Consider the following 25,861-nt stretch of genomic DNA (forward strand, 5'->3'; position numbering starts at 1 on the left):
TGGATGAAGCTGGAAACCATCATTCTCAGCAAACTGTCGCAAGGACAAAAAACCAAACACTGCATGTTCTCATTCATAGGTGGGAATTGAACAATGAGAACACTTGGACACAGGAAGGGGAACATCACACACCAGGGCCTGTTGTGGGGTTGGGGGAGCGGGGAGGGATAGCATTAGGAGATATACGTAATGTAAATGACGAGTTAGTGGGTGCAGCACACCAACATGGCACATGTATACATATGTAACAAGCCTGCACGTTGTGCACATGCACCCTAGAACTTAAAAGTATAATAAAAAAAAATATATATATAAATGTGTAGATCAGGGCAGCTTTAAAAAATAGCTTTTTGAAGTTAATAGCTGTTTATGTATATGCCTGGTGTTTTACAGACATTTTATGTCCTTTATTTCCTTTTGATAACAATGCTGCAAAGTTATGTAATTATCTGTTTTATTGATGCTATGAAGTTTAGAGAAGTTACGTAACAGTTGCATTGGTAGAGTTAATGTTCAATTTCAAGTCCGTCTGATTCCAAATCACATACTTTTTTCACTAACCCATGCTTTTCTAACTCCTTTGCTTTAAATTTTTATCTCTGAGTATCTTCTGATTGGTAAATTAATCTATTTAGGAGATGCCCTGTAAAAGTGACTAAATTTATTATTTCAGGCCACTTATTTCTTTTGTTTCTTATCATGTTGATATAAGTTACATGTCTTTTAGTTTACTTGCATCATTTCTGTGGCCTCATTCCCAGGAAAAGTTAAACTTTCCTGAATCTGTAAAGTTGAACACCACCATAAACTCTGGACTCATGATAATTTAACCTTATGTTATATACCATAGATGAGAGTTTAGTCTGAAGAAGGTCTCAAACTATTAAGCTTCTTAACTGTGCTGATATCCTCCATCAATTAAAGGTTTAGTTTATGTATGGTTAGCTTTAAACGACCACACTTAGGATCTGAGGAAAACCATTTGACCCTTCTAGCCTATTCTAAGTCTCTTAATTCACTGAGAAATTTTGATGCATTTTTAGTTTTCATTCACTTACTATTTTGTTTTAGTCCTCTCTTTTTGTTCTGGAATGACATATTAGCAGTCAGAGGACAGACATACCATATCCTAGGAACCTAAGCGTGTCAAGAATTACTTAAAATACATGGTCGCATAAAATGTTTATGTCTTAAAGAAATTTACTTCTTGTAATCTGTTATGGCAAAATATTTTTAAAGCCTGGGTGTTCCAGACCTGTTCTACCTGTTACCTCTTAACTGAGATGAAGACTGCATACCTGAAAGAGAAATTCACTGGTAGAAGAGACACATGCCAGAACTACTGAGAATTAAGTCTTTGTTTATGTAACCTTTTAGTTTGTTGAGTCTTTCCTGTTTTGGAGTACATGAAATTAAATACTATGGAATAATTTGCCATTCTCAGCTGTTAATATATTCCCTATGCTGTAGAATTTGTTAATGCTACCTTTATTGTTATATAAACCTGACATGGTTTTTCACTTTAGTAATTGACAAAGTATGGATGTAAATTTAACAAGGAAAGACATTTAAAATTAGTAATGTTACATATACAAGTGTTGTATAAATTCTGAATTTTCTTGGTCTCTAAGACCTATCCATCACCTCCTCTTCCACCCACCTGTTACTGGATATTCGTAGTATTTATTTATATCTATTTATTTATTTTGCCTCTTTTGCCTTTACAATAGTTACCCATTTTCCAGCTTCTCAAGTTGGAGTGCTACCAGTTGAGGGTAGTTGTATTTAGTAGTTCTTTTAAAGAGAGCTTTCTTAGGGTGTATCCAAATACTTCTCTTTCCAGTATAATAGCCATTAGCTACATATGGCTAAGTTAATTAAACTAATCAAAACAACATAAATTCAGTTCCTCAGTTGTGCTAGCCTTATTTCAAGTGCTTAGTAGCTACATGTGACTAGTGGCTACCATCTCAGACAGCACAGCTTTATAGAACGTTTGCAGTGTTCTGTTGAGTATACTTAAATCAGAATGTGGACTGAAGAAGGCCCCCGGTACAACTCTATTTTAGATATATATCATTTAATAATGTACTTATGGCTTTAATTTCTGGCTGAGGTTGTTCAAAAAAGTGAAGTCTTTAATCCCTGTGAAGCTTGCCTTGCTTACCAGTCTACATTCTGATGAGTTTTCTCACTATGTTTTGAAGTCTTTTACAGTGCTGCCTATTTAACAGAGAAATAGGACTTTGCTTGTTGTTAAATGATTTGCCAGAAAAAAATTATGGATATGTTTTTAGAAGTTTATTATATTCCTGATTATAGGAGTAATAGATGTATTATAGAAAACTGGAAAATGTAAAGAGTAAACAATAAAAACTTACATTATGCCGACTCAGATAATTTACTGTTTTTTTTTTTACTAGTTTTATTCATAATTTAATTTAAAAATTTTTAAACTGTTGGGAATTTATCTCATATTCAGTTTATTTCCATTTTGTTCCCCTAACATTGTAGCATAAGAGTTTCTATGTGATACTGTAAAACAACAACAACAAAAAAACACTCTGAAGCATACACTGCAGTATTGAATTCAGTGGTTATAATTGCTTAACCATTCCCCTGTTGTTGGACATTGTGTTCTGTGTAATGGTGCTCTTTGTTTTGTAACATAGATTACAAGGGTACATCTCTAACTTCAGAATAATTGTTTTACTTTTTTTGGTAATTATTTGTTAAGTTTATGTCTTATACTAGAGTATAAGCCACTTGAGTGCAAGGACCATGCCTTGATTACTTGTCTTAGGTCTTTTTTGCATTGAGAAAGGATATAAAGTTACTTTTGTGATATTTTTATCCTAAGTTTATATCATTGTGTCTGATATATAGATACTTGTTTGACAAATTGAACTTAGATAATTGGATTTTTCATTTTCATAGGTTTTGCTTATGGATAAGAATATGCATGACATTTTAATAAAGTAATTCAGTTTTTTGGACACGTTCCTTTAGGGATTATAGTCTCATTTGTAATATACATTTTTCCTGTTTTGCAGCTCTTTTCACAGAAATTTTTTGGATATGCCATTTAAAGAGATGAATAATTTTTCAAGGACATCTATATTTAAGCATCATATTTGCCTGGCTTTATCACATACCACAATATGGTTTAGCTATTTGAAGAACATCTTTAGTGGCAAATGCAAAACAGTGAATCATGGGTGCTGAGATACTGGCCACATTTAGTTATGATATAGCTTTGTAGCTTGTATAAGTTGATTTCAACAGTGTTCTAAAAGGAACTATGAAAAGCAAATTTGAGGATATGTATAGTTTGGTTTTTTTTCCTAAACTTACTGGGTTTTGCGTGTAAAATGTGGCAGATACGAAACCTTATTCATATAAATATGGTATATGTTGGAAATTGTAATATGTTGGTACCAATAAATGTACTGGTAAATGAAGTTCTGAACTATTCTTAAACACTATTTTAAATACCTTTAACAGTACTAAAGGTATTTTTAGTGAATAATAGTAACTAAACAGCATGTGCAATGCAGACAATTTCTTTAAAGAACATACAAAGGACGTATGTCAGTCAAAATTAGTATAAAGAGAGCAGCAAATTGGAAAACATTCATAGTAATGTTTTTAGTTGCTACATTAGACTATGAGGAGAACATTACTATTACTGTGAAATACAAATTGTTGACTGCAAATAGTTTTTCTGGTATCATTATAAATGCTTTATTCACTTATAGTTCTATAGTAATACATTTAAATCTACTTTATTTTTAATAGCTTTTAATATTCCATTGCTTGGATAAATTATTTATCCATTACCCCTACCAAAGGATTTTTGAGTCACTTTCTTTACATCTGAGTATCAAAGAATGTTCTTATAAATATATATTTATGCAGATTCTAGGAAAAATGCTATAATTTTTTCCTGTACTTCTGACGTTTCTTCAGTTAGTGTTATATGTTTCTATAATAAGGACAAAGTAAAAATTTATATTTGTAAAAAACGCTTTAAAAAGTTTAAATATTTGAGAGGAAAAATTAGGTTGTTTTCTTTCTTTATAACATGCACCAAAATAAACTCCAGATACTTAAAGAGGATAAAGGTAAAGTGAGAAACCATAAACAAAGTGAAACTATACAAATTCCCATCTTATCTAAACATAATAGATATGAAAACAATCATATTATAATGTAGTTTTTATTTACTGAAAGTGAACAAAACTAAAAGAGAAGTTAAAAGAGAGAGAAAAAACTGAGGAAAACCATATGCCCCAAAAGGCAGACACGGCACTAATATTTTTAACATAAAGAGGTTATACAAATTCACCATAAAACCTCAAATATCAATAGAAACATGGTACCAGGATTTAGACAATTCACCAAATGACAAAGAAATGCAAACGACAAAAATAATGCTCAGGATTTAAAAATATAAAAATCAAAACATCAATAAGAGAATTTTATTCTTATAAAACCCAAAAATATTTTAAATATGGTAGCATCTGCTGTAGAAGAGCGTAAATTTGTCACATTTATTCACTGCTGGTCAGAGTCTTGTTAGTTTTAGTTTGTCTTTAGTTAATAGTTAATAGACTAGAACAGTTGTAGGTTTACAGAAAATTGAGCAGATGGTACAGAGATCCCATGTCACAGCTACCCCATCCCCTTCCGTTTCTGTTATTAACATCCTACGTTAGTGTGGTACACTTGTTACACAGTTAATGAACCAATGTTGATACATTATTATTAACTGAAGTACATAGTTTTCTTTAGGGTTCATTCTGTGCTGTACATTTGTTTGGGTTTTGACAGATATGTAATATCAAGTATCCAGTTACGGTATCATACAGAAGAGTTTTACTGTCCTAAAACTCCCCCGTGCTCCACTTCATCATCCTCCTTTCTTTTTCCTCTTGTTGCCTCCAACCACTGAGCTTTTTGCTATCTCTAGTTTTGCCTTTTCCAGAACGTCATATAAATGGAATTGTCCAGTGCATAGGCTTTTCAGAATGGTTTCTTTCACATAGAAATATGCATTTAAGTTTCGTTCATGTCTTTTTTGTGGTTGTATGATTCATTTCTTTTTATTGCTGAATAATATTCCATATACCACAGTTTATCATTTACCTATTGAAGCACATATTGGTTCCCTCCAGTTTTTGGCAATTATAAAGCTGCTGAAAACATTTGGATGCAGGTTTTAGGGACAAAACCCCAACATAAGTTGAGGAACATCTATTCTCAGCAATAACAAATGCATTATTAATGCATGGAAAAAAGATGAATCTCAAAATTATACTGAATGAAAGAACCAGTCCAATAAAGAGCACATACTATTTGATTTTATTTACATATAATTATATAAACTTCAAACTAACTTATAGTGATGGGAAAACAAATCATTTGTTGCCTAGAAAAAGTAGGGGCTTTTGAAGAGGAGCAGGAGAGAGGGATTTTTAAGGAGTACAGGAAACTTTGTGGGTTGATGGATATGTTCATTATAGTGACTGTGGTGATGATTTTATGGATGTATACATATTGACAAAACTTATCAAATTGTACACTTTAAATGTGTGCTATTTATTGTATGTCAGTTTTACCTTAATAAAGCTCCTTTTTAAAACAAAGCTTAGAGTTTAAAAGAATATGAAGTATATGCTAAAAACAGAAAATTTTAAAATATGAATTTGTTAATTTATTGAGAATAACTGTAATAAAGCCATTTAATTTCACCTATGTAGTACTTAATGAAAAATGCTTTTCAATACAAAAAGTTTAGTGAGAGGAGTGGCATTGCTCTGTAATTTTGCAAATCTTTTTAGCGTCTGACTTTAGTAGGAAACGACGGCTGGATTCTCATCTGCTTCTTCATGCGATCAGTTGTGATATGTTGTATTTGTTGAAGTAAATGAAGAAAAATCATCACTGTACATATTTGTAGTTGGAAAAGGGAGGGGGATATTAATAGCCTTTCTAGATAATTCTGGATATTCTTCAAGTTCTCTATCGAAATCCCCCATCTTGATATCTCAAACATATTAATAGCAGTGATTCTGAAGTTTATGTTAAGTTTCTGGATCTCCTATAGGGGTGTGTGTGTGTGTGTGTGTGTGTGTGCTTTCTCTCGATTTTATGATATTTTTGTTTTGTCATCTGGTATGGCTGCTAATGTTTGACTGCTGGGCATTGCATGTGAAAAAATTGCATAGAATTAGGTAACATTGTCTTCAGAGAGGATTTACATTTTCTTCTGGCAATTACGATTGAGGCAGACTACCTTAATCTATTCAGTAATTGAACTGATTTGAGGCAGATTTTCAATCTTTTGAGGGTTGGTCTAGTTTTGATTTTTCCTTATTATTTCAAGGGTATAGCCCTTTAGTAGACTCAATTAAAAACCCTGGACTTTTTCTTCTTCGTAAGTCCAGAACTCTAATTTTTGTGTTCCCTACTCTGTAAGAATGCTAGAAGCTCTCTTAGGCTTCTCAACTTCAGAGCTGCAACTTTGTAGTCAACTTCAGGTTCACTTCTTTCTCCACCCACCACCCTGCCACCTGAAGGATTTTGGTTTCAAATCTTTACTGCTTTGGGGACTCTCCAGGACTTGAGTAGATTTTTAAAAATAAATTCGTTTGGCCTTTAAAGCTTTTCCTCATTGATAAGATTGGCTTGCAACAAATTAGTCTATCATTGGTAGAGATAGAAATCTCCAGATTGTCTTAAGAATTGTTTGTTTTTTTAAAAAAGTGTTTCAGTGTACTAGATAGTAGAATTTCAGGGGCTTGATATATTATAATTACTCTCATGCTGATTTCATAGCTAGTTGAGAGTTGGGGAAGTAAGTTAGAGATCAGAATGTCATCTATATTACTGGTAAAATCTAGGATGCAGGCTGTGGCTCAAATATAGGACAAAACTGTTGTCCTAAATGAAATTTGAGTCATAGATACATTTTTCTCACAGAGGTGAAATCTTCCTTGCTTTGTTTATTACAAGAATAAGAGTAGATGAAAATAAATGTGTATCATTTATATGGATCAAGATTCTGGAAAATGAGCTGGGCGCGGTGGCTCACGCCTGTAATCCCAGCACTTTGGGAGGCTGAGGCGGGTGGATCACGAGGTCAGGAGATCGAGACCACGGTGAAACCCCGACTCTACTAAAAATACAAAAAAATTAGCCGGGCGTGGTGGCGGGCGCCTGTAGTCCCAGCTACTCGGAGAGGCTGAGGCAGGAGAATGGCGTGAACCCGGGAGGCGGAGCTTGCAGTGAGCCGAGATTGCGCCACTGTACTCCAGCCTGGGTGACAGAGCAAGACTCCGTCTCAAAAAAAAAAAAAAAAAAAAAAAAAAAAAAAAAAAAGATTCTGGAAAATGAAGTAATTTAGTGTAACTTAAAATGGTAAATCACTGTTGTGGTCAGTGTCTGTTATATAACAGACATAGGTTGTATATACAACCTATGATTGTTTCTTCAATTGAGCTTATATTTTTATGAATTTTATGAATTGAGCTTATATTTTTATGAATTTTGCAGAGCGTGGATTTGTAGTAAGTAATGTTGAGCATGCCAGGATATAAAATATTATTTTGCATTCTCAGAAATTATCAAAAAATAGAATATTTTGTGATGATTATGTTTGCAATTTGGTAACTGTTATGCAATCTGGTTATTTGCTGTTCATATTCAGAATTTATATAAGAGTCAATGAGTTGTGTACTCCAAGAATTCTCTCAGTATTGCAGTATATGTCACAATAATGTGGCAATATCTTTCATCAGTACTAAGCCATGTGATTAGGCATGTTAATTGTAGGAATCACCCATTTAAAACTGCTTGACTTTGAACCCAACTCCGCTTTAACCTTTTTTTAAAAATTGTAAATAAGACTTTACAGTAATGGCCAGAACTCATTTAGTATTCCCTGAGGTTGTAATCAGTGCTAACACCAGGTGACACAAATGCAGTCAAACTACTTCCCTTAAAAAAACTCACCAAACTTTAGGATCAGATTACCATAACATAGGCTAAATTAAAAACATAAATGAAATACACAGTATTTATTACAGGGATATTTACCAGGAAAAGAAAGTATCTTTAGGTCATGTTGGTTTGACTTTTATTTTATGTAATTTTTTAATTAGTTCAGTCCATTCATAGAAATCTCTCAAAGAAAAATTTGACATAGCTCTTTTTTTTTCTTTTATTTCTTTTTGGAGACAGGGCAGGCTGGAGTGATGTGGCATGATCTTGGCTCACTCCAACCTTTGCCTCCAGGGCCCAAACCGTCTTCCCACCTCAGCCTCCTGAGTAGCTGGGACTACAGGCATATGCCACCATGCCTGGCTAATTTTTGTATATTTTGTAGAGACAGGGTTTCATCACATTTCCCAGACTGGTCTTAAACTCCTGAGCTCAAGTGGGCTTCCTGCCTTAGCTTCCCAAAGTGCTGGGATTACAGACATGAGCCACCAAATCCAGCTAACGTAATACAGTAATTGATTGGTTTCATATTAGGAACACTAAACTACATTTTTATATTTCATATACTCATTTTTGTGATTTTTAAAACAATTTTTTGGTGGAGATGGGTACTGAAATAACTTTCCAGGTATAGAACCCTGATTTACAATACTGTTTCTATTGGAAATTCGAATTTTATTTACAAATTTAAATTTCAGTCATTATCAAAGAACCAGTTAGGTTGTAAGATGGGTGGGAGTCGTGTGTAAGCTCAATTAAATCAAACCATCTTTATTTTGTGTACACTGCATACGCACACACACGTACATATACAGTCATTCCTCGAAGTCTGTGGGAGACTGGTTCTAGGACCTCTAGAGGATACTAGAATCCATCCTTGCTCAAGTCCCTTATATAAAATGGTGTAGTGTTTTCATATAACCTGTGCCCATCCTCCCGTATACTTAAAATCATTTCTAGATTACTTATAATGCCTAATACAATGTAAATACTATGCCAATAGTTTTTTTTTTTTAATAGAAAAGTAAAAACATGTTTCAAAAGCTACAATAAACCTGTATCCAAAGGAGTCCTATACGTCAGTGATGTGCTGGACTTTGAATTCTGTGGTACAGCTTTGCGTTGGACTCCCTCCAGCCTACTGGTCTGGGTACGGCTTGCTTCCTGCCTGTTGAAGGGTGAATACGCTGCACAGAGCTATGATGGTGTCTACTGAGGGGTAAAATTCACAGAAGTTCCAGGTTCATCATGTCAGGATCATTCCTTGTGCAAAGTTTGATGTAGATGAAGATAAAGTGGTTTCTTGGTCAATAATTGCAATTTCTTTCTTTTAAAGTCAGTGGGTTTCTTGTATAGTTCTATTATAATTGGCCCAGGTTTAATTTCATCCATCTCTGTGAAAGCAAAACACTTGGTGCTGGTAAACCTTTTTTTAGGCTTGTAATGTTTGAATTCAAAGAAGATAGCTGCACCTTTGGTTAATTTTTCAACATGCTTCTGGAGCTCAATGTCCACGTTAAAATGAACATATGTATCTTCTTTTCTTGAAGCCACAGGAGTATCTTGCACAGGAGTTAAGTCTATGCCATTCAGATCCTTTACGCTAACTGTAATATAGGGATCGATGCACTGCCCAGCATCTTTCAAACCAATTTTCTCAATTCTGTTGGTGAGTAATGTCATTCCTGGTTCCGTTGGCAACCTTGGTAATAAAGTACCGGGAACTCTAGCAGTAAAAGAATCAGGAGACCCTGCTCCAGCACCACCCTCTTCTTCATCTTCTTCAAATTCCAAATTCTCTTCTTCACCAGGTGCCAAAATTCTTCTTAATGGGACAGGCTGAACATCAAATGAGAATTCTTTATTATATGTAAGAATATTCTTTAGGATTGGTTCTAGCTTCTTCAGGTCCTCCAGTTTAAATTCTTCTTGAGACTGTGTGGACTGTAAAGCTGCACTTCGCAATTCTAAGCATGTTGCAGTTTTGCCTATGATTTTCTTTTGTTCTTCTGTGAATTCAGAATTATTGTGTTGAGGTTGGGCCTCTTTTTGTAGATGTCTTGCTAGTATCTGATACTCGTCTGTCACCTCCACCAGCTGGCCCCAAGAGTCGAAGTCGGCGCCTCTCTTAAAACTGGAGCCCCAGCGCTGCAGCAGACTCCAGGTCACCTCTGACACGGCCGGTCCCTACCCCGTCCCCTCCCGCCCCTACCCCAGCAAGGCTGGGTTCTAGGGCGCCATCCTGCCCGGGCCTGGCCCTGACATTAACAGGGCCAGGAGGAACCGCTAAGGCCACCACTGCCACCTGCCGAGGAACCGCCCAAGCCCATTTTTCGCCCATAGTTGTTGTGCTGTATTGTTTAGGGACTAATGACAAGGAAAAAAGTCTGTGTATGTTCAGTACAGATGCAGCAATCTGTTGGTTTTTTTCCTGAATATTTTCAGTTCCGATTGTTGAATCAATGGATTCAGAAACCACGGATATGGAGGGCTGACTGTATACAGTCTTTTTGGTATGTTTCATTTTCAGAAGTGTTGGTTTAAATTCAGATATATTTGTTATTTAGAAGTTTCTTTAAGATAATGTTTTCTGGCTGGGTGCGGTGGCTAGTGCCTGTAACACCAGCACTTTGGGAGGCTGAGGCGGGTGGATCACGAGGTCAAGAGATCGAGACCATCCTGGACATCATGGTGAAACCCCATCTCTACCAAAAATACAAAAACTAGCTGGGCGTGGTGGCATGCGCCTGTAGTCCCAGCTACTTGGGAGGCTGAGGCAGGAGAATTGCTTGAACCTGGGAGGCAGAGGTTGCAGTGAGCTGAGATCGCACCCCTGCACTCCAGCCTGATGACAGAGTGAGACTCCGTCTCAGAAACAAACAAACAAAAAGATAATGTTTCCTGTCATTTTGGTGACAATTATGCAAGAAAGGAAGGTCAGCTTCATTACCTGGTACACAGGAGAAAAAAGTATTCATAAAATGGGATGCTACTGATTTGACTACTTCATGTGTAGAAACCATAAGATCATCTTTAGATTTTTGAATTATGCTTTTTAAAGTACAAACCATTCAGTACATTTTATAATACTGTAAATTAATTGAAACCATTGTTGTTAGTGTAATTATAGCCTCGGTAGTTTTTCAAGGAAACGTGGTAATAAAATATGGAGACCTCAGTTACGTATGTCTGTTGGTATATACCACTGACTTTATTAGAATCTTAGTTTGGCGTCATTCTTTTTTCCCCCAAGAAAACCTGCTTTCTGTATCTTCCCATATTTTTCAAGCAGGTCTGCTGTAGTTAATTCCTGTCTGTCAGCATTTGGATTGTTTATACGGTACTTCCCACATGGTGTTGGTAGGTATTTTCTTGCTGTATTAGCTGGCTGCGGTATTACGGCTTTGCTTGCTGATGGAAATAGGTTTGTTCACTAAGCTCCTTAGGGCAAGGACATTAGCTCATTCATTTATGCTGTAGACATATATGTTGAAATGATATCCCAGAGCTATCAAGTTAACAGAGAATTCTTTTACCTGTTTTTGTATTCCTTTGCTTTGATTGAGAAAGTGAACTTATTTTGCAATTGATTCTTAAATCCCTTGTGTTCAAAGGATTTTATGTACACTCAGTCATTTAATGAATATTTAGTAACTACGGCATGCCAACCACTGGTTTAGGCAGTGAACAAAGCAGATAAAAATTTCCTCCCTATCAGTTTGCATTTTAATAAGGAGCTAGGTAATAATTTAATTGTTTGTAGGATAGTGATAAGTGGTAAGGAGAAAGAAGGTAAAACAAAGAAAGATAATGCGAAATACAGAATTTTTAAAGTTTACATATTATAATAAGTTCTCCCAGAAAAAGTGACTTTTAAGTGAAGACTTGGTGGAGAGCTACCACCAAGTGGTGCAGATATATGGGTGTGAGCATTTCTGGCAGAAGGAAATAGTGAGTCCAAAGTCCTTGAGTCAGGAACATGCCTTTTGTGGTTTTTAAAAAACTTCTTATTTTGAAACAATTTTTATAAACTTACTGCATACACAAAACATTTGATTTGTCGACTGTCCAAATAATGTTCTTCATAGCAAAAGAATCTGACCCAGGATCATATATTCATCCAACTCTCATGGCTCTCGAATCTCCTTCAATCTGGAACAGCTCCCCAGTCTTTCTTGACTCTCATGCTCTTTACAGTTTTGATGATTACAAGCCATTTATTTTGTAGAAATTGCTCCAGATTTGTCACTGGGAGCCCTTTCATACTGGCTTATATGTCCTCTTGACAAGTCACCATCAGTCCTTGTACACTTCTTTACTTATTTTTAAACTTTTTTCTTGAAATAATTATAAATTCACTGTAAGTTTGCAAAAATAGTACAGAATGGTCCTGTGTACCCCATTTCCCATAGTGTTTATATCTTACATAACTATAGTTTATTCTCAAAACAAGGACATTGACATTGATACATTGTGTATGTATAGCTCTATGCCATTTTATCACCTGTGCACTTCCTTCGTTTTTGGCACAAGATGCTACAAGCTCATCTTATCATTTTCCTACTCCAGCCTTAGAATCAGCTATTTCTCCAAGGAGCCCTAGTTCCTTTTAGTGAAGAGTAGTATTTTAAAACCAAGATCTGAGTGCTAGATGAGCTTATTGCTATGGGAGTATCTATTGTATAACAGGCCCTTTCAGTGGTCACATCCAGGAAGCATGTGCATGCACGTAAGTGTGTGTGTGTGTACACCCACACAGACGTTTATCTACATCTATATTTCTGTATCCATCTTTTTTTTTTAACTTTATTTTTGAGATGGAGTCTCGCTCTGTTGTCCAGGCTGGAGTGTAGTGGCATGATCTCTGCTCACTGCAACCTCTGCCTCCCGGGTTCAAGCAGTTCTCTTGTCTCAGCCTCCTGAGTAGTTGGGACTACAGGCGTGTGCCACCACGCCTAGCTAATTTTTGTATTTTTAGTAAAGACAGGGTTTCACCATGCTGGCCAGACTGGTCTCGAACTCCTGACCTCGGTTGTTCCACCCTCCTCGGCCTCCCAAAGTGTTGGGATTACAGGCATGAGCCACCACACCTGGCTCCCTGTATCTTTTATATATTGAAATCTGTTAATTCATATTGATACCTCTAGTTCCAGCTCAACACCATGAGTTCATTGTAGTGTGCCCAACCCTCCTCCCCCATATTTGTATTTATTCTATCATTAGTATGAACCTGGTTCAGTTATTACATAGTAACTAATTGGCTGAATTCCTCATATTTAGTCAGTCTCCCAACCCTGTAAAGCTGTGGTGCTGCTCAGTTTTCCCTCCTTGTTAGTGTCCTGTCTGCCACTGAGCTACCTTCCTACACCATTCCTACTTCTTGTGTAGGGTACCTGTTGTGATTTCGAAACCTTTAGAAGGCCAGTGTGGCAGAAGCACAATGAGTGGGACAGAAAGTAATGGGAGGTGAGGTTTGAGAGTTAATAACTAGGTGGATGCGAGCAGATGATAGACTCAAAGGCTGGGAATTGTGCTTTACTCTCAATGAAATGGGAAGCCATTGGAGGTTTTGAACAGAGGAGTGACAGCATCATTCTCTGTGTGCCATTGAAAATATTCTAAGAAGAGAGAGAAGGCAAAGTTGGAAGCAAGAAGACCTAATGGTAGACATTTGCAATGATTCCAGCAAAATGTTGGTGATTTGTAAAGGTGGTGAAATCTGGTGGAGTTCTGGATTCATTTTGAAGTCAGTCTTGACCAGATTTGTAAGTGTTAGGATTCGGGCTCTTGAGAGAAAAAGCAGTCAGATTTGAATATTAACATTATTGGCCTGAGTATTTGCAAGGATGGAATTGGCATGAATGGAGATGTGAAAGACTGAAGGAGGGAAGTGGTTGTAGTAGGAAAAGGAAGGGATAGGGCATAGTTTTGGACATTATTGTTTGAAATACTTACTAGACATTCAGAAAAAGCTGATAAATAGCAAATAGATACATGGGTCTTGAATTCAAGATTTTAGTTGGAATAGAGATAATGAATTTAGGAGCCATCAGCACATATTTAAAGACAAGACAAGATGGAGTTCGAGGGAGTGAGTAAATTTAAGAGAGAAGAGGCCCAAAGACAGGAGAAAACCAATAAAGTATACTAAGAAAGGGCAACCAGAGAAATATGTGATAAACGATTTAAATGGGTTTTCATCAAAGCAAAGTAGAAAAAGTTTTCAAGTTTTTGAAAATAATAGGTCAAGGCAGTCCTGACCAAACTTTGACCTGTTATTTTGAAAAAAATAGTGAAGGACTGTCTAAAGATGTTTATGGGTCAAGTAAGATGTGAACTGAGACATGATCATTGGATTAGCAACATGTAGGTCACTGATAAGCTTGAAAAGAAAAGTTTAGGAGTGTGATGATGGCTGTTAGTCGGGGGAGAACTGATTGTAGTGAATTGTAAAGGGAATAGGAGGAGAAAAACTTAAGACAGCTAGAATAGGTATCTCTTCCAAGAAATTTTTCTGTGAAGAAAAAGATTGAAATGAAATGGCAGCTGTATGGGAGGTAGGGTCAAGAGATTTTTTCTTAAGGGTAAGAGAGATAACGACATGTTTCCATGCCAATGGCAGTAATCAAGTAGAGAAGGCGGTGAGAAGAAATGAAGAGATCATGGGAGAATTGCTGTTGTGGTGTTAATGAGCAAGAGGGAATGGGAGATTTAGTGTGTAGGTGGAGGGATTAGCTGTAGCTAGGACTGTACATCCATAATAGCAGGAAAGAAAGTAAAATGTGTGGGCACAGATGCAGGAACGTGGATAGGTTTGGTGATGAAGGCTTGTGCAGGTTCTCAGTGAGTTAAGAAGCAAGATTTGAAGAATTCTGCACTTGAGGAATTTACAGCTAATAGATGTGAGATAAGCTGTGTACAAAAATAACTTTTATAAGGACAAAGTGACATCTTTGAAGAACATGTAATGTGTAGGAGTTAGGAAGGAGAGATTTTTATCCTGGAGGATCCTGAAGATTTCACAGAAATAAGTTTTATCTGAACTGATCTTTGAAGAATAGATAAAAATTTGAACAAGTAGAGATGACTGAAGAACTTTAACTTTTTTATTTTTTTATTTTAATGCTCAGCATTCAGCCTTGGTACATGGCTACCCCTCAGCAAATGAATGAGTGTTGAATGTTCTGTGGTGAAAGACTGTGAGGAAAGTGATGGAAGTAGAAAAACCAAGGTGAAAGGTGAAAGTTTGGGTGGTCCAAACTTTCCAATGGATACTGTTCAATAGATATGTAATGTGAGCCACATATATAATTTAAAATTTTCCAGGAGCCTCATTTTAAAAAGTGGAGGGAAACAGATGAAATTAATTTCAATAAATATTTCATTAACCCAGTATAACAAAGTATTATTTTAACATGTAATCAATATTTTAAAATTATTAATGAGTTATTAAAAGTTATTTCATATTCTTATTAGTACTAAGTCTTTGAAATCCAGTGTGTTTTACATTTACCAGAGCATCTCAGTTCAGGCTAACCACATTTCAGGTGCTTGGTAATCAGATATAACTAAGTGCCTTCTCTATTGCACAATACAAATCTAGAGCAAATGTGAAAGAAGGGTCATAAATAGTGGGAAGTCAGATTGGAGAAGGTCAGTGGGGCAAAGTATTCCAAATGCTAGTTTAGACTTGATTTTCTAGGCATTTGGAAGGTATGGAATAATGTTAAGGGTGCCTGTAATCCCAGCTACTTGGGAGGCTGAGGGAAGAGAATCACTTGCGGAGGTTGCAATGAGCCAGACCGTACCACTGCACTCCAGCCTGGGCGACAGAGTGAAACTCCGTCTCAAAAGAAAAAAAAAAAAACAACAAAAACACCCCCCCCCCCCAGCAAATTTGAATATTAAGAAGAGCATGAAATGTATAGCTTTATGTTTCAGAAAGATTACTCAGCAGTAGAATGGAGATGTACTGGAGCAGAGGGAGATTAGAGGCAGGGAAACGAGTTAGTAGGTAAGAAATAATGTGAATCTGAAACCTTAATGGAGAATGAAGTGGAGAAGGGAGTCAACTGTGAGACCTTAGAGGAAGTATCAGCAGTACAGAGGGAATGACTTGAAGTAAGGGACAAGGGAAAGGAATTCTAAACCTGACTTACATAGAATGGCGTTGCTTATTAGATGTAGAGTAGGTAAGATTTTTTTTTTTTTTTTTTTGATACGGCGTTTCACTCAAGCTGGAGTGCAATGGCGCGATCTTGGCCCACTGCAACCTCCACCTCCCAAGTTCATGCGATTCTCCTCCCTCAGCTTCCCAAGTAGCTGAAATTACAGGCGCCTGCCACCACGCTTGGTTAATTTTTTGTATTTTTAGTAGAGATGGGGTTTCACCATGTAGGCCAGGCTAGTCTCAAACCCCTGACATCAGGTGATCTGCCCGCCTTGGCCTCCCAAAGTGGTGGGATTACAGCCATGAGCCACCGCGCCCAGCAGAGTAGGTAAGATTTGAATGAGAAGATGCCTAATTTAGTTTTGGTTATGTTGATACCAAGATGCTGGCTATTTACACAACAGTTTTTTTGAGTATATACACTATGCCTGGAATATAGAAAGTAAGTTTTTACCTTTAAGGAAGATAAAAAATTCCTTACCTTTAAGGAATTTATGACCTCCAAAGTTTTAATCTTGTATCCCATCATTGAAAAATTTTTGAGAATATCTCCAAATATATTTTATTTATAATTTGTATACATGGACTATAGTATTAAAACATGTAAATTATAAAATACACATAAAAGAGGAGTTTTTAAAGTATAATTTTATAAACATAAGATTTTTATAAATATTACTTTATTAATGGTACAAACTTTTTCTTTCCCCACTAAATGACATATGCTTTATCGCTTTTTACAATTTTGGTTTAATGTTGCAGTGATTTGAAGATTAGGTTCTAAGTTCAGTTTATTTTGCTACCAGGTTTTGAGAACTATCATAAGTTTTTTTTCCTCCTGAAATTTCACAAGGAGGTATAGATACAAATGGAAGAAGCATAATATGTTAGTGGCTGTAGTTGCTAAATCACAATACTCACTTTCTAATTCTGCTCAGCAATGATACAACTTTTTTTTTTTTTGCACCTTAGTAGATCATTTTACACTCATTGAGTAGGTCCACTCAACTTAGGAGACTTCTTGGGTCTTCTGGGTATCTGGTGGATACTTGGAAATAAGGGTACTGGATCACAGTGTACTATTTTGTAGAAATATGGTTATTAAGCCTACAAGATGGTTCAAAGAATAAAGTCTAGATTTTTGTTGACTTTGTTGCCTTTTCCATTTTAAGTGTAAGAAAAATTATGGTTATTTGTGGCAATTTAGGTTCAGTGTCTTTGAGTAATTTTGTATTTCTTTTAAACCATAGTTGCTGGCCGGGCGTGGTGGCTCACGCCTGTAATCCCAGCACTTTGGGAGGCCAAGGCAGGTGGATCACCTGAGGTCTGCAGTTCGAGACCAGCCTAGTCACATGGTGAAAACCCATCTCTACTAAAAGTACAAAAATAAGCCGGGCGTGGTGGTGGGTGCCTGTAATCCCAGCTAGTTGGGAGGCTGAGGCAGGAGAATCTCTTGAACCGGGGAGGGCAGAGATTGCATTGAGTCGAGATCACGCCATTGCACTCTATCCTGGGCAACAAGAGTGAAACTCTGTCTCAGAAAAACCCAAAAAAAACATAGTTGCTAATGCGTATCTAAATTGGTCGATAAATTATTATTCCTGCTTAAGGTGCTGTTATTGCCAGAAATGAAGGAGCAGTATGCAGATTTATGGATGAAATGGTCTAGTTGGTAATTAGCCTTTAGAAACTGTAGATTTACCTATTAGTTATCAAATTGTTCAATGGGACCTTTTCTCTGACAAATAAGAATTTATAGGCTACCAAAATATGAAATAGACCCCAAAAACTGTGAATTAGATTCGCTTTCCAAGACTTGCTCATCATTCTTTGTTTATAGGGGAGGGCACATACAGTGGACAAAAGAGAGACAGGACAGATATTTAAAAGGTTGTTAAGATGTTTTCTGATTTTTAAAAAGTGTTACTTAAAAAAGTTTCCTGAGAGGTATGAAAGAACTGTTGCCTCCTGGGTAAGGATGAGTTGTGCCTTGCTTCTCTGGTTTCTGTTGAGAAGAACATTTTTACTTTTCCATGAAAGTTAGGTTGGCTACTCGTTCTGCATAGTTACAAATGTAGTTAGAAGAAGAAAAGAGAAGAGTGCGTACTTTAAAACAGCCATCAACAACTATTTTCTTCTTGCTGTGTTCTTTCGTAGTTCTTAGTGGTAGTTGTATGAATAGCAGAAAGACCTGCTCCTGGTTGCAGTTTCTGCCTCTGCTGTATCCCTAAGTGGCTCTGCCTCAAAGCATTTCTCCATTTTTTTTTTCTAGCGGGACTTTTACGAGAATTGAATGAGGAAGTGACTTTCTTTTGCACTTAGTATGCACTCAGTAAATGTTAATTTCCTAATGTGATCTGTGGGCACACATTTTTGCCCTTGATTTTTCATGTGAACTTGGTTTATAAAAGTACTTGGTTGTGCCTTAAAAAGTTCATTGTTTAGATTTGATTAATATTTGACTGGAAAATTGAAGATTATGTCTGTGGGTATAATGATTTGATGTTGGGATATTTCCAGTGATTTTTTTTTTTTTTTTTTTTTTGAGATGGGGTCTTGCTCTGTCGCCTAGGCTGGAGTGCAGCGGTGCAATCTCGGCTCACTGCAACCTCCGTCTGCCAGGTTCAAGTGATTCTCCTGCCTCAGCCTCCTGAGTAGCTGGGATTACAGGTGCGGGCCACCACACCCGGCTAATTTTTGTATTTTTTTTAGTAGAGACAGGGTTTAGCCATGTTGATCAGGCTGGCCTCGAACTCCTGACTTAATGATCTGCCCGCCTGGGCCTCCCAAAGTGCTGGGATTACAGGTGTGAGCCACCGCTCCTGGCCTCCAGTGATTTTTTTAGTGTGGAATATAAAATGAGATTTTTAAATCTCCGTAGTTCTAAAACATATTTATAATAACTATAGTGATATATCAAATTCTGACAATAGGGAAAGATAGTTTTGTGTTTGAAATTCCTTTAATTCAATCTCAGATTCTCCAGCAGGGCAGCTCTCTTCTTCTCACTCAAAATTGCTGACTTGTTTTTAAGAGTTATAGAAACATCTTTTCCATTACATGGAAGATGGGATCCAAAGTATAAAGTCGTGTGACTTCTCATAACCTGCTCCCTCCCAGCACTTTGAACACAAATAAGCTTTAAAAGTGTTTGGAGGATAAGTCTCTGTAATAAAAAATTTTCATTGAAATGTAGCAGACTTGAGGATGAGTTTCTTACTCATATGTCCTCCCTGATTGAGAAGATAGAATATATTAGAATATGTGAAAATGTCTAAGCACAATGATGGCAAACAGGTTTTAAAGTTCATTTGCCCGTGTGTGTGTTTTTTGTTTTTTTTTGAGATGGAGTCTCACTGTTGCTCAGGCTGGAGTGGAGTGGCACCATCTTGGCTCACTGCAACCTCTGCCTCCCAGGCTCAAGTGATGCTCCTGCCTCAGCCTCCCAAGTAGCTGGGACTATAGGCTAGCACCACCATGCCTGGCTAATTTTTGTATTTTTAGTAGAGACAGGGTTTCACAATGTTGGTCAGGCTGTTCTCGAACTCCTGACCTCAGGTAATCTGCCTGCCACGGCCTCCCAAAGTGTTAGGATTACAGGCCACTGTGCCTGGCCTCCTGTGCTATTTTTATTTTGTCAATAAGTTCATTATTATCCAATGCATCCAAAACATTCTTTGTAAATATATGTCTATATATACCCTCACAGAAAAGTATGTATATTGTATGTATACAGCTTGATAAATTTTTACAATCTGAGAACCCATATAATCAGCAGCTAGGTCAAGAAACAGAATTTTCCAGAATGTCGCCTCATCCTGACCTTCTAATCACTACCCCACCTATGTTTTTCATGAAGTTTTTATTTTTATGTACAAGTTTTTAACAGTTTTAGGGAAATTACATTTGCTTTTAATTACCTAATGTATGTTTAAACATCATTAATCAGAAAGAAATGGGATATTTCGAACATTTCAAGTTTCATCAGAAACTTGAAAAAATTTTGTTTATAAAGGTACTCAGAGAGCTTGTGTCCTCCGCATGGCTGACCTAATATAATGTGGTAATAGCCACAAAAGGGTAAAATACTTAGCATATAGACTTAACAACATGTATTTAGAATAGATGTGTTTATCACTTTGCTGAAAGAAATAGATGGAGAGACCTACCTTGTTCTTGGGTGGGAAAAAAAAGTTAGGTTTTCTCAAATTAATCTATTAATCCCTGTTAAGATCCCAGTTCAGAGAAGAGAGAGAAAAAAAAAACAACATATGACTTGTAGGAGGCAGCGAATAGTGAAATGCATTGGGAATTTAAAATAGCATCTGTTTCAGTAGAGATATGGAGCTATAGATAATAAATGAGTAATTTTTTTAAAAGGTCTAAATGTATTAAGACTGTCTTTTGTAATACCCTAGATCTTGTTTACTTAGATTTGCTATATTTTATTATGAGTTATTAATACAAAATTTCACCACAAAAAATTTGGAAAAAGAATAAAATCATATAATTTCATCATGGTATGATAGTTATTGTATTTTTTGCTTTCCATTCAAAAATTTCATATACATATTTCCCTTAAGTAGAATTATTATACATTTTTTATTCTGCACTTTTTAAACATTAATTTTTTAAAAATACTAATTCCTAGTCTTTGTAACAATTATTTTTAATGATTGCTTAATATAACTTTGACAAGCTTTAGTAAAATTTACTTAGTTTTTCTGTTCCAGATTTTTAGGTTGCTTTGAGCTGTTATAAATAATGTTGCTCCAAGCACTTTTGTATTATATCTAATCTTTCCCAGATTTTAACTGTCTTAAATAAAATGTTAAGCTGTATAAACTTAAAATAAGATTGAAAATTACTTGGGAATGAAAGAGCTTTTAAAATTGATTAAAACATAAGTACATTAATAACAAAAGGAGTTACAGTGACTAGTACCTAACCTTTGTTTCATTTGGCATCACAGTCTTTCATTAGTTGTCACACTAGCCCTGAGACTTACATGTTGTATTGCATAGATGTCAAAAATGAGATTTAAAGGAGTAAAATAATTTTCTTTATGGAACACATTATGTTAGTGATGGAACTGTTTTTGGTTCTGTTAGTATAAAAAATGTGCTAATAGGTTTAGACGTTAAAGTGTAAAAACCTTCCAACTCTCCATATCCTAAATTACATAATCTTTAAATGCATAGTGTGTATTTAGGTGATATTGAAAATAGTGGTAATAATAGCTAACATTTATTGAGTGATGGATATTGTTTGGAGATGAAGCAGAAATTTAACTTCACAATTGTAGAAAAATGATTTTCTATATTTAGGTTCTTAGGGGTGGAAACCATATAGATAAACTTCTTGTTATAAAATGAAAAAGAAGGTTCTGTTTATTTAATTGACAATTGACTAGAAGCAGGCTGGGAAGACTGTTTCTTGTCATTAAGTGTGAATATGACCAAATTGTTTTACCTTCTAATAAACAAAACTTTATGTTTGTTGTATCTTTTCAAAATTTAACAAATACTGGAATAGCTCTATATTCAGAGTGGCTTAGGTATCTATCTACTCAACTGTATATGCACAAATATATTACAGACAAATGTTGCTTTGTAATTTAGTTGGCCATTGTCATCTCCAGCATTCTGAGTTACTAGACAGACTTTACAGGAAAAGTTGTTCCTCCCACCATCTTGCCCCTTCATCTCCAAAATGTCTATGAAGTATAGGTTATTCTGCTTTGAGACCCTTTGTTTTTTCTCTCTCTGTCTTATTTTTTTGGATGGAATCTCACTCTGTCACCCAGGCTGGAGTGCAGTGGTGCGATCTCGGCTCACTGTAAGCTCCGCCTCTTGGGTTTAAGTGATTGTCCTGCCTCGGTCTTCCAAGTAGCTAGGATTACAGGCGTGCACCGCCACGCCTGGCTAATCTTTGTATTTTTAGTAGAGACGGGGTTTCACCATGTTGGCCAGGCAGGTGTCAAACTCCTGACCTCAGGTGATGCACCCTCGTTGGCCTCCCAAATTGTTGGGATTACAGGCGTGAGCCACCATGCCAGGCCTTCTCTTAAGGTAGCCTGGTCTTCCCTGGAGTATCTGTAATGGAGCACTATATAAACAGATCCTGCCACCAGTGTATTTAGAGTGCTGCTGCTGAACGATATTATGAATATCAAAATATTGAAGCCATATAATTATTCTGTGTACTATGAGCACCGAATAGGAAAATTAATAAAACATAAAACCAGCAGGCCTTTGGGGGTATTTTTCTTGTATGTATGTGTTATATCCTGGATGAGATTTTTTTTTTTGCCCTAAAGTCTATCTATGATATTTAGCTGTACAAGTTACAAATATGGAAAATAACTTTTTAAAAAGTCTAACTTGCCTACAATCAGAATAACAACTCTAATTTTATCTGGCCAGTAGTTTCTCAGTTGAATACCAATATTAAATTAAGAATAGGATTCAGACAGATGATGCATTACTTTTTATAATTTTTATAATAGAGAGGTGTTTAAATTGCCTGTTTGCTGTTTTAAAGGGAGTTTCAGGTAATATTGTATGTAATTTTTGAGGAGAGAAGCTTTTTTTAATAGAGGAAAAGATAAAATTGTTGATTAATAAACCATAAGAAATCTAGTAATGCAGGCTGGGCACAGTGGCTCACACCTGTAATCCTAGCACTTTGGGAGGCCAAGGCGGGTGGATCACCTGAGTTCAGGAGTTCGAGACCAACCTGGGCAACATGATGAAACCCCGTCTCTACTAAAAATACAAAAAAGTAGCTGGGCATAGTGGTACGTGCCTGTAGTCCCAGCTCCTCTGGAGGCTGAGGCACAAGAATCACTTGAGGTAGAGGAGGAGGTGGAGGTGGAGGTTGCGGTGAGCTGACATCATGCCACTGCACTCCAGCCTGGGAGACAGAGCAAGGCTGTGTCTCAAAAAAAAAAAAAAAAATAGTAATACAAATATAATTTGATCTTAATTTTATTCATGTGTTTCTAAACAATGTATTACATTATGTATTACATAAATAAAATAATAAAACAATGTATTACATTATGAATGTAATTTGATTCATATCTTCCCATCAACTTAATATTTTAGAAGAAAAAAATTAGAATTTAATTTTAAAAATACCAGTAATTATTCAAAGCAGCATTGGGCCCAATACCAACCCTACTGCTTCTTAGCTGCGCAGTTCTGGGAAATGGTTTAAGTTCTCCAAGCCAAATTTCCTCAACTAAAAAATATGGTGATATTAAGACCATATAATTAACACCATATAATTCCACCATATAATTAACACCATATAATTCCACAGTCTGCTAGGAAAATTAAATAAGGACATGTTATATAAAGTGTTTGGCATCATGTCTATCCAAGAACTCTGCAATAGCTGCTTTATTATCAGCACAGCAGCACTATCACCATTAGAACAATTACCAACTTTACATTTAATTCTTCTAAAACTTTGATCAAATCAATGATGTGATTTTTTGCTCTTTCTTTTCCTTTCTTTTCTTTCTTTCTCTCTCTCTCTGTCTCTCTCTCTCTGTCCTTTTTTTAAATTTTTTTTTGAGACGGGAGTCTGACTCTGTCACCCAGGCTGGAGTGCAGTGGCACGATTTCGGCTCACTGCAAGCTCCACCTCCCAGGTTCACACCATTCTCCTGCCTCAGCCTTCCAAGTAGCTGGGACTACAGGCGCCCGCCACCATGCCTGGCTAATGTTTTGTATTTTTAGTAGAGACGGGTTTCACCGTGTTAGCCAGGATGGTCTCGATCTCCTGACCTCACGATCCGCCCGCCTTGGCCTCCCAGAGTGCTGGGATTACAGGTGTGAGCCACCGCGCCCGGCCCGTACATTCTTTTAAAATCAGAATATGCTATTGTTAATGCCTTTCTCATTGTAAAGGTTCACTGTCTTTTTAGGACCAGGGCTGAGGTTAGGGTGAAGCCATTCAGGCATTTGGAACAAAATTTAAGGGAGAACCCTAAAAAGCCACAGTAATCAAGATATTTTAATGTAATATTTTAAAAATTAATGCAAAGACTCATTATGAACAGAATATCAAACTCAAAATTTTAAAGAAAGGCAAAATCAGGAAGAGTACTGTGCCAAGCCATATTGGCATGTGAGGCAAAAAGGAAAAATTAATAATACTGGTCCTGTCTTGCCATGCTGAGCCTTGTTAGAGCCTGAGGCTTAAGGAAAAGTAAAAGCATTCCTATTGCTCCTGTCTTTTGCCCTAGGAAAGTTCCTTTCCCTATGCCAGGCCTTGCTTTAACTATTTAAATAGCCAATTTTTAAAGCACTGCTCACCAGAATGATTTTATAGGCTATGAACTCTTTTTTAGAAATGAGGGCCCTAGAAATTGGGTGAAATTACTTGTATAGGGTCACACAATTTTATCTTTTCCTCTATTAAAGTTTTTCTCCTCAAAGTTACTGCTAACCTCTGAGTTGCTAAATTCTCAGTCCTCAATTAAGTTGACTTACCCGTCCTCAATTTAAGTTGCCACTAAATGGCAGAACCGTGATGATATAACCCAGGTTTCTTAACTTCTAGACTTCCTTTACTTTATTATCTCTTTATAAAACATATTTGTGTACTTGTTGGCTCATTACCCTGAGACTGGGTAATTTATAAAGAAAAGAGGTTTAACTGACTCACAGTTCCCTAGGCTGTACAGGAAGCATGGCTGGGGAGGCCTCAGGAAACTTATAATCATGACAGAAAGCAAAGGGAAGCAGGCATATCTTACATGGCTGGGAAAGGAGGAAAAGGGAGAAGGGGGAGGTGCTACACACTTCTAAACCAGATCTCCTGAGTACTCACTCACTATCATGACAACAGGGAAAGGTCTTAATCCTGTGATCCAATCACCTCCCACCAAGCCCCTCCTCCAACATTTGACATGAGATTTGGACAGGGACACAAAAATCCAAACCATATCAACTATTTTAGTTATGTATTTGTGTTTGGAGTTGAAATAGCAAACAGAGGAAATGTGTTACAAATTCATTTAAATAACATTTCCTGGTCACTAATCTGTACGGCAGATACACAGAAATATGCTTACTAACTGTTTCTTTGGTTGTCTTGACTTTAAAACTTGTTTGTTATTTAGTATTCTTTTAGAGGAATAACTTTACTAATTAAGTTTATTATTTTATTAACTTTTAAGTTCAATATTGTTTATAAGAGCATCATAAAATTTTAATTCTGTTACAGATAAGCTATTCTGGCTTGGACACATTTTTTAACCTCTTTAAGCTTCAGTTTCTGTGCCTACTAATGTAGGTATGACAATAGTATTAACTTGTATGCTGTGAGGAATAAAATGTTAAGTGCATGTATAGTGCTTTGCACAATACATGGTGCAAAGTAATCAAGAAAGGTCCCTGTTAGTAATATATACTGTATTAACCTGTATAATTTAGTTAAAATTTTTGGTAGGTAGGCTGTAAAGAATAAGATACATAATTTGTGGTCATGCTGAATGCTAGGTATTATTTACAGTCTATGAATGTGGAGGTTTTTTTTTTAATACAGTATTTAAAATAGTAGTACTAAGAAAGTGGTGAACAGTGATTTAGAAATAATAAACTTGTAATCCAAATAGCCTTTAGAAAAGTTACTGCTAACCTCTGAGTTACTAAATTCACAGTCCTCAATTAG

The 25,861-nt window shown here is 36.3% G+C and overlaps 2 protein-coding genes across 2 annotated transcripts in view; one reads left to right on the plus strand and one right to left on the minus strand.

The window, feature by feature from the left end:
- The window catches only part of ROCK2 (Rho associated coiled-coil containing protein kinase 2), a 168,001-nt gene that overhangs the window by 26,918 nt on the left and 115,222 nt on the right, over positions 1–25,861 (plus strand). The window lies entirely within an intron of this gene.
- LOC129468499 (axin interactor, dorsalization-associated protein-like) lies at positions 9,154–16,700 on the minus strand. Its single transcript, XM_055254115.2, has 2 exons — positions 16,656–16,700; positions 9,154–10,191 (listed from the first exon to the last, which is right to left on the minus strand). Exons 1-2 carry the CDS (start codon positions 16,698–16,700, stop codon positions 9,262–9,264), a joined length of 975 nt encoding a protein of 324 aa, XP_055110090.1. The 3' UTR covers positions 9,154–9,261.

Source organism: Symphalangus syndactylus, chromosome 18 (genome assembly GCF_028878055.3).
Source record: "Symphalangus syndactylus isolate Jambi chromosome 18, NHGRI_mSymSyn1-v2.1_pri, whole genome shotgun sequence".
NCBI lineage: Eukaryota > Metazoa > Chordata > Mammalia > Primates > Hylobatidae > Symphalangus > Symphalangus syndactylus.